Source organism: Thunnus albacares, chromosome 9 (assembly GCF_914725855.1).
Source record: "Thunnus albacares chromosome 9, fThuAlb1.1, whole genome shotgun sequence".
Taxonomy (NCBI): domain Eukaryota; kingdom Metazoa; phylum Chordata; class Actinopteri; order Scombriformes; family Scombridae; genus Thunnus; species Thunnus albacares.
Window position 1 is genome coordinate 24509659 of NC_058114.1, and position 14354 is coordinate 24524012.

At 39.2% G+C, this 14354-nt stretch overlaps 1 protein-coding gene across 2 annotated transcripts; it reads right to left on the reverse strand.

Moving 5' to 3' along the window:
* Positions 1-412: 412 nt before the first annotated feature.
* tm6sf2b (transmembrane 6 superfamily member 2b) lies at positions 413-13557 on the reverse strand. 2 transcript variants are annotated; one of them, XM_044361487.1, is made up of 11 exons: positions 12585-12650; positions 12291-12418; positions 10212-10315; positions 7205-7302; positions 6920-7023; positions 6162-6244; positions 5645-5769; positions 4448-4549; positions 3895-3987; positions 1961-2080; positions 413-1524 (listed from the first exon to the last, which is right to left on the reverse strand). In XM_044361487.1, the coding sequence occupies exons 2-11, from the start codon at positions 12368-12370 to the stop codon at positions 1288-1290; spliced, it is 1146 nt and encodes a 381-aa protein (XP_044217422.1). In that variant the 5' UTR covers positions 12371-12418; positions 12585-12650; the 3' UTR covers positions 413-1287. The 2 variants fall into 2 exon arrangements, with proteins under 2 accessions (XP_044217422.1, XP_044217421.1); XM_044361486.1 differs by lacking the exon at positions 12585-12650 and adding an exon at positions 12662-13557 and having other exon boundaries at positions 414-1524.
* Between the last annotated feature and the right edge of the window lie 797 nt (positions 13558-14354).

The window sequence follows — 14354 nt, forward strand, 5'->3', positions numbered from 1 at the left end:
AATAAAACCTGCAGCAGCAAATGTGCTTGGCAAACAATGTCATTAAAGTACAGGATGTGGCTTTATTGTTGATATTGTGGGGTTCCGTTTTTTTTTAATTGATTGTATATTGACATGTTTACTGTTGAATTAACAAAACAAATACAGCATAACTACAGTTGTAGCTGGAGGCAGGCTAAAAGTTACACAGTTTGTTGGTGTTGCTAAACTTCTCTCTGCCTCAACTGCATACTCTGAAAAATATAGACCTTGTTATGCCATTCACTTTCTCAAATTCATTCATGCTCCATCCTCCTGTCTTGTAGGGGTCCCCTCAAGACTGTTCAGGTTGTTAAAGCTCCTCTGGCTCTGTCAAACAGTATATGGCAGTGGAACATAGTGTATATTTGTGTGACATCTTGAGGTTTTTATTTACATTACCTTCTTGATTGCATATAATATAAATGCTCCAAACACCAGGTCACATATGCATTAACCTAGTTATTAGGATGGATGTACAGTATAGGAACAGAGTGTGTAGGGGCAATGCATGTGTGCACAATCTAAAACCACAAATTTTAATGTTCCTGTTTTAAGATTGGTATTTTTATACCTATTATGGTGCAAGCTGGTGTCAACATGAAATACAGCTGCAGTGAAAATATGGATGTGATGTGCACACAGAGCAGAAAACAAACATAAAAGTGCCTGTGAAATAACATTATTACTAATCTTGTATTTACAGGCTTGAAACATGATGCTTACCAATCTGCTTTTTATTATATTACTCTTACTGTGTGTTTGCCGTCTGCTGTGTGTGCTTTTCTGTTGATTTGTGTTTATCGTAAACTCATTTTTGGAAGACTTGCTGGTGTTCAAGCATCAAATTGTCCTGATGATGATTATCTTAACATGCAACTTGCTTACCCAACAACACAATATATCACACCTCCTGCTGTTTCAGCCACCAGCATGCTGTTTCCTTGATGCAAGAGGTAAAGGAGGGGTCTAATATTCTGATGTGCTTTAATACTCATTCATCTCCTCTCAATGATCTTTTCTCAATCATTAGCAGAAAGAAATAGTGGACAGGTTCTATGAAATATGACAAACATTGCTATACATCCAACTTCACTAACATATCAGCTGGTTCACTGTTTATGCACAACATAAGCAATTAAGCTTTGGAAACAAACAAATAAAGACTAAAACCAAAGGTTTTGCGTAAAATAATTTGTATTTTGGCACATTTTTCATGAATCATCTGATAAGTAATTCAATTCAAAGGTCAGGGAAAATTAAGAATGACTATTTCTCTTTGTACTTGGTATCTTTCTCCTCACTGTTTGGCAAACCTGTCTGCCCAGGAAAGGGGGCGATCTTCAGGAAGAAATAGGGGTTACTGTGAACCCGCAAGGCCACCAGGATGGGAGTGGCCGCGTAGAGCAAGTTAGCTGTCAACACGCACCAGAAAGCCTCATTTGGGATACGATATGGAGCTGTGGTACGGGGATGGAGGGACCCCCCGATGTGGGCCCACTGGCACTGGAGAGAGAAGATGCACAGACTTAGAAAGCTGGCTATTCAGAGGACAGGGTGAGTGCAGTCTGCAACCTTTTGTAGACATTAATACAAGGCTTTAATCAAGGGTGTCCTCTCCTCATGGTTCCAATCTTTCTGTCAGAACAATATGAAGAAAAAGCACCAGCAGCTTGTTTATTACAGAAAAAGTGCTTCTACAGGAAATTATTCACAGGATGAGAGCTCACTACAAAGACTTTAATTGCAGTAATATGTCAGACCTCTTTGCGCCGAATAGATAATGAAATCCTGAATCAATCAGAAGCCAGTAATTATCACAATCACTTCATGCAATGCAACAAACTGTCAGAGGGACCCACTGCAGTACATAGCACCTGGATCCTTAATTATGTATTCAGAAACGGTTCCACTTATTGACTGTTTGTCTTCATGGTGTTACCTGGATCATGGCTCCAGCTAAGAACATGGTCCAGTCTGACATCCAGGTGCACCCGGGTTTGAGGAGACCGTAAACAAACGCACCCATCAGGGGTAGTCCATAGAAGAACAAGTGCAGCATCTATAAAAACAAATGCAACATTTATTGCCCAGCACATGCTTGCCTCGTCTCCTGATTATTTCTTGCAAAACTGAAAATCTCCAACCAGATTTTCCTGATTTTGAATGACTTGAATCGGTACGTAACAACTTACATTAATTCTGTATGCTCTACATTTCACAGTGAGTTGTACATGTATATTAATAAGTATGGATCCTAGATATAGTGAGTGTAGAAAGACTTGACTTGTCTATTTTGTTGTCAGGCCCTAACACTCCCACAGACAATTAATGCAGTATGTCCTCATTCTCCTCTGGCCTATACTGCACTTCACCTACTCATCCTGAATACAGAAGAAGGCTGCTTAAAGCCGAAAATACAAATACATATAGTACATCCTCAAAATAACGTGTAAAACTACAGTGGAAAAATACAAATTTATAAGTAAAACTGCATTCAAATTTTAAGTAAAAGTTTAAGTATAGCAATGAAAGTAGTGACAGTACTCAGCTTTGGTCCTTCTAGAGTGATAAATCAAAAATGTTTTCAAGAGTAAACAGTATTTTAATGTTGATGGTCCACATTTTGCTAAGCCCAGCTACTTCATCATGCTGTTAGTTTAAATATAACAGTGTATCAGTTTTAACTTTTTCATCATGTTGAATGTAACAATTTAATCTGCAATATATTGTAACTAGTAATTGCAGCCACCGACTAAATGTAGTAGAGTAAAAAGCAGCAAACAGTCCCTTCAGCTCTCAAAAAATAGAAATACTTGAATAAAGTTTCAATATCTCAAAATTGTTCTTAAGTACAGTGCTTGAGCACATTGGTACTTCCCAGCTTGCACTCTCTCAAACACATAGTTGCGTCCTCAGCACAAATTACTTCTTCCACACAGGGGTCATTACAGAGACTGTCTTGACCTTCAACTTAAAATATTTGGCGCATGAAAGCCAGTTTCCCACTTTATAAAACCCTCAAATTATACCACTGAATGGTTTCTTTTCATTCTCAGTCTGAGGTTGAAATGAATTCTAATGAGTTCAGCCCAAGGCCTGAAAGCCAATCATATATGCCCTTCAGTCTTTTGTTAAAATGTCTTTTTAGTGCTGCCACAGTAATCTGTCACATATCGTTCATCATCATCAATGAATAAAGAGGTCAGTTAGTGAAAAAAACAGTGTAACCCTCTGCAACAAATCAAACTTCATTCCATTTCTTCACACATGCACACATACATACCCACACACACAAACACAGATTTGCAAAGGCTGCTAACCAAGACATACTTTCACATGCTGCACACACACACTCCTCCCACCCAGCGAGATACTGATGGGGGGCTTTGGGCGAGGGATTAGCTTATCAAGTTCTCAGCATGCGGTTCGTCTGTCTGATCAATGACTTGCAATTGTGCCTGGACTGCAGCCCCTACAAGGTCTTTGGATAACCTATTGACAAAGCAGTGTGCGCCGAACAAAACACAACAAAACTCAGAGACGTGGAGGGTCAGAAGAGGAAAATAAAAAGGAGAGTGCACCCACCGTCAGTCACAGTAATAATCTGTTATCCATCTTAAACAAATGAAAGAGACAAGATGCGCTGTCGCCTAAACCCTCGCTTATTGTTGCTGTAATGATGATAAATGTCTCTTTAATCAGCTGCGAGCGCAAAGAGTGGAGGTGATAAGAACGCACTCAGAGTGATATCCATGTAAGCAGAGCATCATTATGTGGTTGGTTATTTAAAACAGGCTGGAGAGGAGCTTTCAGGTGCTGCTGCAGCAGATACAGAGGTGGAGTGTAAAGACAGACGGAGACAAAAGGACCCACCATAACTCTGGGGTAGCCCACGGGATCCTTCAGGTAGGGTTCATAATGCTTCAAGTAGACAGAACAGGCTTCTAGTGGAGAATCCAGAGCCACCTACAGAGGGTAAATAACAGAAACACATTATAATATTATAATACAGTAGGACACCACAATTACCATAAATGTGAACATCTGTCTGACAGTCTTAATAAAAAATGAATGTGCACACAAACACTTACAGTAAACACAGAAGTATGTTCATTATATTATGCAATCTAATTAGAATATGAAATATGTAACACAATAGTTATGTTAAAATAAATAATCCATACATCATTGCCCTAGGCTTTTAAGCAAGATCCTTATTAGAGCATAAACACATAACGCTCCCATGTGTCTCAATTAGTTCAATGAATTGCCTGTAAAAGCAAAAATAATAAATCCCGTATGAATCTTTGACATTCCCCGGACAATCTATTCTGCAGGCTAAAAGACTTTTAAAACTACTATTAGAGCCTCGCCCTGAACTCCATATCCATAACATGAATGTGATTGTTCAGTCTGCCTCACTTACCAAGCCTCTGAGGATGGTGAAGGCCATGGCAGCTAACAGGAGCACCACCAGGATCAGATCCATGGGGCGCCAGATCAGCTTCATGGTCTGAACATGCATAGCCTGTGGAGAGATTCCAGCATACAGAGGTGGTTAATCAAGGTCGAGGTTTCATAGCATATGTTCAAGAGACCTGTGTTTTTGCACAGTGGAGGAGCATTAAGCTTTTCTCTCTGGGGTTTTATACTACATACTGTACATCAAGATCTCTTCTGTCCAAGACAAATTCAAGACCAAGCTAGCTTGAGTTTGGGTTTGTTTGATTACAAAGGCCAAGAATGTAACAGTCCTCCATTCAAGATGATTTTGTGTTTGACAGTCAGATACTGTTTGTTATACCCTTAAAAGAGTACTCCACCAATTTAGCAGTGCACTCCTGTCACATTGTCAGACTCACAATGGGCAGTTGTTTTTTAAAGGATTCAAATTGATGCAGCAGAACTAGAAATATTGTCTTTTTAGTCCCATATATTCTTCCTCCTTGTGAAAACCTGGAGCCTACATTACCCACATTGCAACTCAACTACAAACAGTTTGGCTAGAGATTCTGGTGTTAGGAGTGAGCTACAGAGGTCTGGTAATGTCCCTTCTTTCTAACACCTCCAGATTTTTTTCAGTTTCAAACTTGTAGTCTTTAGCCCCAACCAACTTTGCCTACATCCTTACATAACTTGAGGCAATTTATCAGATTTCATGCAGCTTCTTCTAGAGCCACAAAAGGTTTTATACAACATTTTCACATATGCAGTAGTACTCTTCCATAATCTGTAAACAGACTTTGATGTGTAAAATTTATGTGGTTCCCCTTTAAGACTCAGGCCAATTACTGGATCATGTGATAGGAAAGATAAATCACAAGTATTCAGAAGTAGAGCATAATAACTGAAATGTGTTGCTCCACAACCCTGGTTATCTTCTTCCAGACTTATGTGAGCACACTACATGCTCACTATCAGGCTGACCCCACCAATGGAAATTACAGCAACTCATAAAAAATATATGATATACTTAATTGGCTGCTCTGCATCACCTTTCACAAACTGGGTCAAGGATAACATTTGTATTTTGATGAATTTTGATTAAAAAACATTCAGAAAACGCTGCTCTAAACCTCTCTGCATTCATGTCAAGGTCTAACCATTCATGCATTAGACTTACATTGTATCCACCGATTAGTGGTCTGTCCTTGGGCCTTGTGAACAGTGTGACTGCTCCCAGTACAGGCATCAAAAGGAAGAGGAAGTTGAGCCAGAAGGCTGGACGGATCTCTGACCCATATTTACCTGCCAAAAAAAAAGATATTGACTTTGCACTCACCCATACAAACATTGCAACATAAATCAGTAATTAAACTTTCAAATAAAACCTCTATGGGGCACTTTAACAAAAAGCATACACTATGTCTATGATAACACAACAGAGAGAACAACATGTCGCCTGTAGACAAGTTTGATCTTGTGACACTTATGTATGCAGTTTGAAATGGCAACAACAGATGCTTTAGGTCTGTTTTCTTTGTTCTGTGGGTTGTGACGGCAAGCGAGACATGGGGCAAGTGTGTGTTGTGTTGGCAGGCTGAACTGTGACACTGATGGTACACGGCAGTGCAGATGTTCACTTGATTAAAGCTTGTCATCGCGGGACTGGTAGAGGGGAAATAGAGTATGAGGCTCACCTGCCACTATCCCGGCAATAAACACACTCATGTTGGCACACAAAGAGCCAGCCCAGAACAAGCCCAGCGTACGGTAAGCTTTCCTGGGAGAGAAATCCAAAAAAACAAGAGGGATTATATAAGTTTGAAGATGATGATAGCAGGCAAGATGAAAGGTAATATGATAAACTACAAGATGTTGATGAGTTAAGGTAATTAAGGTAACACACAGCTCTAAGGTGGTATCTTATAAAACTATCATATACTGTATATTTTGTGTAATACAAAGCCCAGCAAAACTTCTTCCAGTGGTAAAAGGTTGACACTGTTTAAAAGAGGGTCTCATTTCCATGATAGCACCTGCCCTGCGGCAGGGCTAGCTCTGAAATCTTGAACTCAATGACTGCACTTTATGACAGACTCACTCTAGAGGACCCACTCTTTTTTGAAAAATACTGTTTCAGTCCATTGTGTGGATTTTAATGCACCCCATGAATCTCGGAGGTGAAATGCACCATTTGCTCCACTGTCTTATAGTTTCTTTCAGAAAAACTAAAATCCATAAAGAATAATGGGTCTGAAGTTCATCGTGTACTGTATGTACTTCAATCTCTGTACTGCAATGTTCTCCTGCACAGTTTTCCCACACAACATTCTTAGTTGATTGCTTGTTGGTATGAGGTACTGCAGAGCTCTTTGTGCTTGTTTCTCTATGTAGCAGGCATTTTGTGATGGAGAATAAGATAAATGAGCTTGACATGACTTGATCTGACACCCACCTGTCTGTTATCCTGCTGATCATCGCCAGGTACATGATAAAGTGTGCTATTCCATCCCAGTAACACATCATGATGGCATAGGCTGTCCCCAGGTAAGGCTCACCCTGAAACACAGACATTACATGTGCAAATACTGTGCAGCATACAGTGTACTAATGACAGTGGCTTAACATGGAGCTTTCTGCATAGCCTGTATAATCTTTCAAAAGTGTTTTAAGCCCAGGCTCATTCTTGTCTTAGTGCGAATTATCATCAGAATTTTAGATGTGACAATGAGAAACTTACTGTCTTCTGATAGAATTCCATAAAGCCAGAGATAATGCCATCGTACTCCAAGGCACTCACCAGGTCAATGACACAAGTAAAGGAAAATACAGCAAAAACTGCAAAGCAAAGGAAAGATCAGTGGGGTAACAACATCTACTTGACACTGAACTTGACAATTGTTTTGTTCATTTTAAATGTAATTTTGTCGTGTGTGTGTGTGTGTGTGTGTGTGTGTCGGTGTGTGTGTCAGTGTGTGTCTGTCTGTGTTGGGGGAGACTGCCAAAGTGAATTATCAACTACAGACTCATGACATGTTAAGCAGCTTTGTCAGCTTTGAACAAACGTCATTCAGAAACCACTGCAATACTGAAAGTTTAATGTAATTACTCAATCTACTTTGTTTCCTCACTTTGAAAAATGCTTACACATACAGCACAGTTTATGCAAAGCATGCCAAAACCTTGTGAACTTCTCTCTCACCCCCAGTTTGTCTGCCTCTTCCACCTTATGTAGTCACCATTTTTGAGTTGAAAATATTTTTCTTCAAGTGGCTTGTCATTGATTTATGGGACTGCATGTGGAGCAAATTAAGTCTTGAGCATTGAGATAGGCTGGAGGCATATTTATATTGAGTCCATGGTGAGCAGCCTTCTCTTATCCTCAGGTTAAGAGCCCAGCAGAGCTGAAAGGCCATGTCCACAAGACAGAATTTTAAGTGTGGAGCTACACAAACATGAGTGACATGTGGGCCTTACTAATACCCTAAACTAAAATGTCTGTCAGACTCTTTTATCAATTGTTCCACTCCTTGTAGGCTTTTTGCAAGAAATTCAAGAGCCAAAAATGTTACTTTATTCCCACACTCAGGCACAAAAATAAGAGAAATATCACCCTTGTGGTAAAAGCATTCCCTCCCGAACCAATTACATGTATGTGCATGTTCATTTCCAGATTTACAGACTTTTTATACAAAAGACTGGACTACAAATTGGGCATTTTAGGTATAATCCAACAGGCTCTGAAAAGGTCGTGACTGTGTGTGCCAGGAGGTCAGGTTTGAGCATCACCAAAGTTGTTGATCTGCTTTTTGAAGGCAATATAGGAGAACATTAAATGGACCACAACTCAAGACACCTCACCAATACAATGTCTACAGCAGACCGGAGACTGAGAGATATCAGGTGGCTAAAACCATAATAAAATACTTGTACTACGCCAACCTCTTGTCTCCTTGTCTCATTATGAACCAAGCACCGGATTTGGGGTGATACCATAGCTGTCCCCTCCCTCTGGAACTCTCTCCCCAAACACATCCACGAACGCACCGATCTGTGTATGTTCAAAACACTGATCAAAACTCACCTTTTTAGAACTGCTGTGATTAATGATGTGTGCTACTTTTTTGCTTAGTGTGTTCTTTGGGATTCTTTAAATTATGTAAAGCATCTTTGAGTACCTTGAAAAGCACTTTATGGATAAAATATAGTATTATTATTATTGTCTGCAGTACAACACTGAAGTTAATATTACTATATTACTATATAACTGTAGAACAGAACAATCCGCTTGGGCACACACAGGGTACCTTTCCTGTCCATGTTAAACTGTTAAAGGTTCTTGTGCACTGGACTGTTGATAACTGGAAAAATGTTGTCTAGACTGATTAATTCTGGTAACAACTGCACTGCGCACATTCACAATGGCAGACTCAGCATGCGGGGTAAACAGCATGAGGGAATGAACCCCTCAAGCATGGTTACACACACCGGTTGGGGAGTTGTGACAGACCTTAATGAGATGAAGACCTTCACTGAGATGAAGAGAAACAGAGCATTCATAAAAAGAAGCATCCACACATAAATGTTAGGAAGTTGGATAAAGCTCACATCCATGATTTACAGTTGGAATCAGTTCACAGAAAACAGCTGTAAAAGGCTTTACAATGATTTGCTGCCTGGACATTGCAGAATGTCATTGTAAAGGGAATCACTGTGTGTTGTGACACAGGCGTCTCTCTGCAGATACCACGGCTTAAATCGCTCTAACACATCCTCCCTATCTGTCCTTCACACACTCTTTGCACACACATGCACATCCTGCACACACATACGTAGACAGCAGCACTCATGGTACACAAACTTTGTCTCTCTTGTGTACCGGTGTCTGTGTAATCCTTGGGGCATCCAGGTTTATCGCTGACATCTAACAGGTAAGATAGCAGGGGGATTATGGCTCTCCATCATTGAGAAGAGCCTGCCACAGCTTTGCCCCCATTGTTGTGGTTCTCATGCACAACACCAGCATTGCCTTGGGCGCCTACTACTGATATACCCTCGTTTCGGTCCCACTAGCATAGCCCCTGGCATCAGCTGCAGGGGTGTGTTTGAGGGGAAACCCTTGGCTAGAAATGGAGAACATAGTTTGACCGATAGCTATACACATAGCAAGGCACAATATGACACAAATCACAGTGGAACAGCTTAATTAAGAGTGTATGAAAGGTTCACAAGCTGCTAAAAATAAAGAGGAGGCAATCTGCCACATGACCAAACTGAAATAAAAGTCTTGATGGTATTCAGGTCAAGTCAGCTGTGGTGTCAGAATGGTTTTATACAGGAGCAGTGAGTGTGAAGTCTGTATGCCCATTTTCTAATAGTTGTGCCTTTTGCTTCAAGGTCAGTCAAGGACTCAGTCTCAAAAGAATAGCAAAAAGGTTAAGTAAGTGCAAGTGCCGTGAAGACCAACTCAGCCTGCAGAGGGTCTGGGTCAGTCATGCCTTAGAAAAGTCTGACTAAGCTTCATGATCCTGACCAGTCTAAGCAGCTTTCAACATATCAGGTGAAATCACAACGAAAACAATTCATGTTTTCACTCAAGCACAGTGAGTAGCGAGTGAAAGCTTTGGAAATCCTTTTGTGGGAGTTAGAATTGGCTCCTACACAATGCAGAGTAGTCATTAACCTTTGAAGTTATTTGGAAATATATTGCAAGGAAGTTGGGAAATGCACATAGTTGTGGTAATTACCAAAGAATAAGACGTCTTTGGGTGGGTTGCCACGAGTGATGAGGAAGTAGAACAGAAACACAACCACCAAAACAGCAACGCCAATCTCCAGGATCACATAAGGCCTGTGGAAACCGAGAAAATTTCACTGTTATCCATGAAAAATAATAACACATTGTTCATGTTTTCAACACAACCGAACTGCTGATGTGCTGCACTCTTAGACACCAATCTCCCTCTCATTTTCTGCTTCATTCTCTTGACTAATTATTTTCTCCCACGGAAGTTGTGCCAGTCTTCTCTGCAGTGCTAAATTAGTAAATGATGATGAATGGGGAGTCAGAGAGAATGATAATCACGCAATACCAAGAGTTAGCACTGGGAGAAATAATACTGAAGTGTGAGGGAAAATCTGTGTGATAGATGCACTGCGTCCACAGAGAGCGAAGACACTGCTGGTGTGGTAATTTGTGTGGCTGGAGATTCCTGGTGAGATGGCGGTGTCACATTGAATTTACCCTCCTGATCGCCTCCCACCTCGGGTTGCTTTTAAAAGAAAAACAAAAGTACCTCATAAAGTTGTAACCTCATATTGAATTTCCCAGCTTTTAAAAATATATATTGTTCAGTTTTAAGCATCAGTCCTGACATTTGGCAAAATCATTCTGATTCTGTGTTGCTGACATTGTTCTGATAAACCATTTACAGTACAAAACATACTTTTCAAGATAATGTCTTTTGTTCAATGTATCAAATGTATTGGACTGCTTGTTTTGTAATATCCAATATTTATAAAACCTTCTTTACTTGATAGTCTAATCAGGGTATCCAAATGACAGTATTGCATATTATTTTATATTTATTTATATAAGACAACTCTCCTTTGTTATACTGAAATATTTCACATCTCATACTGCTGCATGGTGATGTGCCTACCAGTGGTTTTAAAAGCAAAGCTTTAGAAAGGCTTAATCAATCACTGGCAGAGGTGTAGGAAGCAGCAAGCTGAGGCCATGTTAGTTCAGCACTGCCATCCATGTTTACTGGTCAAAGGTACCACTGCCTTGCAATGGAAAAGATTAATGTGCTCAAGGTATCTCCCAGTAAACAACATCACATCCTCTGAAACTCGCGATGCGTGCTCACAGAAGGAAAACAAATGCTGCCAGAGCAAAGGGAAGCTCCCTTGCTGCCTCTCCAATTCAACAGTACAGGAAGATTTATGCACACAATACTGTTTGTTTGCAGAGTGGAAGAGCACAAGGCATATTGTATATCAAGAGCAATTTATCAAACTCTTCTGTGCAGTCTGTATTGATTGTCAATGTCCACACACTCAAAAAAAAAAAAAGAGCCAGCAGAGATATCCACACACGTGGAGTATAAAAAGTCTGCCGGAATATGAAGAATATCTTGCAGTTAAAGTGTGAGGGAGTAGTGCAACATGTGTTTTACCTCTGGCTTTGTCTATTGAGCCAATTGGTGCAGTATACAATGATGGACTGGAGATGTTACTATGGTGTGTTTAAAGGCAAAATTGATTACCTTGAATAAGAAAACAATTCTTTACTACTTAGCATAATAATTATCTCCTACTTCATATCAGGTTATCTGAAAAAATTCATTACTTTCTTCTTTGTGCTCCCTATTTATTCTCCTGCCCCTTAACAAAATCTCAGGTTTCATCATTTCAGTTGCAAAATACACTCAAAATCTGAACTCCTGGGATTAGTAGTGCGCAACATGGTCAATGATTTCTTAGGTGGTTTCGCAGAGAAATATGCTTTGAGTTTTGAGCTGACAGAGTCCTCTAGTGGTGGTAAAATATACTGTAAGCATTATACAGTAAGCATCACCTGCACAATTATACATTTATATTCTTGTAATTCTATAATAATTGTAATAGATTCAAATGCATATTAATAAAACCAGTCAGTATAGTTCTATAACTATTGTACTTGTTCTGATTATTTAATGATAAATATTTTATAGCAATCATTTACAGCTCCCCACACAAAAAACATTTAAAATTTTAAACTTCATGAATATACACAGGCTCTAGACACAAGCAATTAGAAATAAATTAATGTTATGACTTACTCTTGAAATTCAGGGATGGTGTTCATGGCATAAAGAATGCCAAGGGCAGAAAATGAAAACAAAAAAACTAAAGTCTCCATCTCTTCAAAAGCTGTTCAATCCGTCTCTCTGCAGAATCCACAGCACTGCTGAAAATACAACACATCAAACAGTTTTCAATACATAATAATCTGTTCCAGTAATAGAAATGCTGAAAATATTTGATCACATCAATATTAAAATGATGCCAACACATCAATGTATTTATAGTCACTGCAACAAATAAAATAAATATTTTAAGTAAAATTACATTACATGAATGCTGTGAAATAAAATCCAAATGAGATCTGCAATTGTGACCAAAATGGAAAAGAAGCAGAGCAGGCTCTTACCGTCTGGCTACCCTTTCTGTGGATTAATCAAATTACAGCTGGCCTGAGGCAGACATGGCCTTTACTGAGAAAATAATGAACTGGAGACAAAGAAGCTTTTGGGGGAAAAGTTATGCAATTTGGTTTTGTCAGAGATTTACATAAGTCGTATTAGAGAATAGGCCGACATTCCACTTTATACAGCACCACACTTTCAACATATACTGATTTGTGCTCCACAGACTACTTAATGTAGTGTTTTATGAAACGTGTGCACTGTGCATTGTTTTCTGGCTGGATTGTGCAACTCTTTTAATTCTTTTCCATACCACACTTCTCACTCCAAAGGTTTTTGGCTATCTTACCTTCATCAGGGTAGAGCAAGATAGTCACAAACTGCAGACTGTTGGAGAGGAGTTGTGTAATATGTTCAATTTTGGTGAACATACATACATTACAAATACTAACAATGTTATGGATGTGACAGTTATACAATATCTTTTGGGGGTCAGTGGCTGAAGTTGTCTTAGCAACTGATCTCTTTTTTTCCTCTTTCTTTATCTGATTCTTCCATTCGGCAAAAGTGGAAACTTCCTGACATTAAATCTATGAAAATGGTCTCATATCAAAAGACATTTTTAAAATTTCAGTTGGTCCAAAAGAGCCCAACAAAAACAGATTGGTCACTTTTCCATATTTGAAACTGACCAGTGTGAGTTTTGTAACAAATACATTTTTGCTTCCTCTACAAAGCTCATTCACATTCATTCTTTCATTCTTTCATTCATTCATTCATTATATGGGAAAGGAGGTGTCTTTGATATCGATGGCCGAAGAACAAAACCTCCTATCTGAAAAATGCACTTTTTTTGAGAAAACTAAAAAAAACTTGTTGTTTTCTTGCAGAATGCTATTTGTTAAGGTTACCCAATACACAATACACTGTTTTTGGACTATATTACTATATTATGTGTTAACAATATCGTAATAGTAATAAAGTTTTTTTAAACAAGTTTTCTCAAAAAAGTGCATTTTTCAGATAGGCTTTGCTCTTCGGTCATCGATATGTCTTTTGGCATGAACTCTGAATTAAGAGTGTGTGTACTTTGCTTAAGAATCACAATGCACAGCAGCTATAGTCAAAAACGTCAGAAAATAGTCATATTATTCCTGCAGTTCTGTCGGGAACAGACTGCAGACCATCAGGCTGTAACATAGCTGGCAGTAAAGATACCAACAGGAAGTGGAAATATTTCACAGTGCTTTCTCTAATCATGATCGAAATCACTCAATGAAGACAAATCCTCCTGTGTGCAATGGCTGTGCTTTATGTGCTGTTGCTCAGCTGACGGAACGGCAGCTTGCCATGCATATTCTTCGATTACTTTGCTTAAATAGCCATGACCCCAAAATCCAGCTCATTTCAAACCGTGTGTTTGCAGAATGAGTCCAGTAGGGTGCGCTAAATTCAAACATAAAGAGCAGCACCTGCCAACATGGAAACAAAAGCTGTGGAACTGCAGTTAGTTAGACATAAGATATACTTTATGTTGAAAAGATTCAAATATTGTCATAATTCGCCACCATTACCATTGTGTTAGGAATTGTTACAACACAGGTATCTACTGTTGTTGTGTTGAACCAACCTTGACAGTGAAGCTGCTGAAGCTATCTGCAGTGATGAGCTACCATGCATGACAAATGTGTAAATAAA

Excerpts from the sequence above, each read along its gene's own strand:
- tm6sf2b (XM_044361487.1), bottom strand. The coding sequence starts at position 12,370 with ATGGAGACTTTAGTTTTTTTGTTTTCATTTTCTGCCCTTGGCATTCTT. Across the intron at positions 7,303-10,211 it reads CAAAGACGTCTTATTCTTTG|TTTTTGCTGTATTTTCCTTT; the intron begins GTAATTACCACA and ends TTTGCTTTGCAG. Across the intron at positions 3,988-4,447 it reads TCACCATCCTCAGAGGCTTG|GTGGCTCTGGATTCTCCACT; the intron begins GTAAGTGAGGCA and ends TACCCTCTGTAG.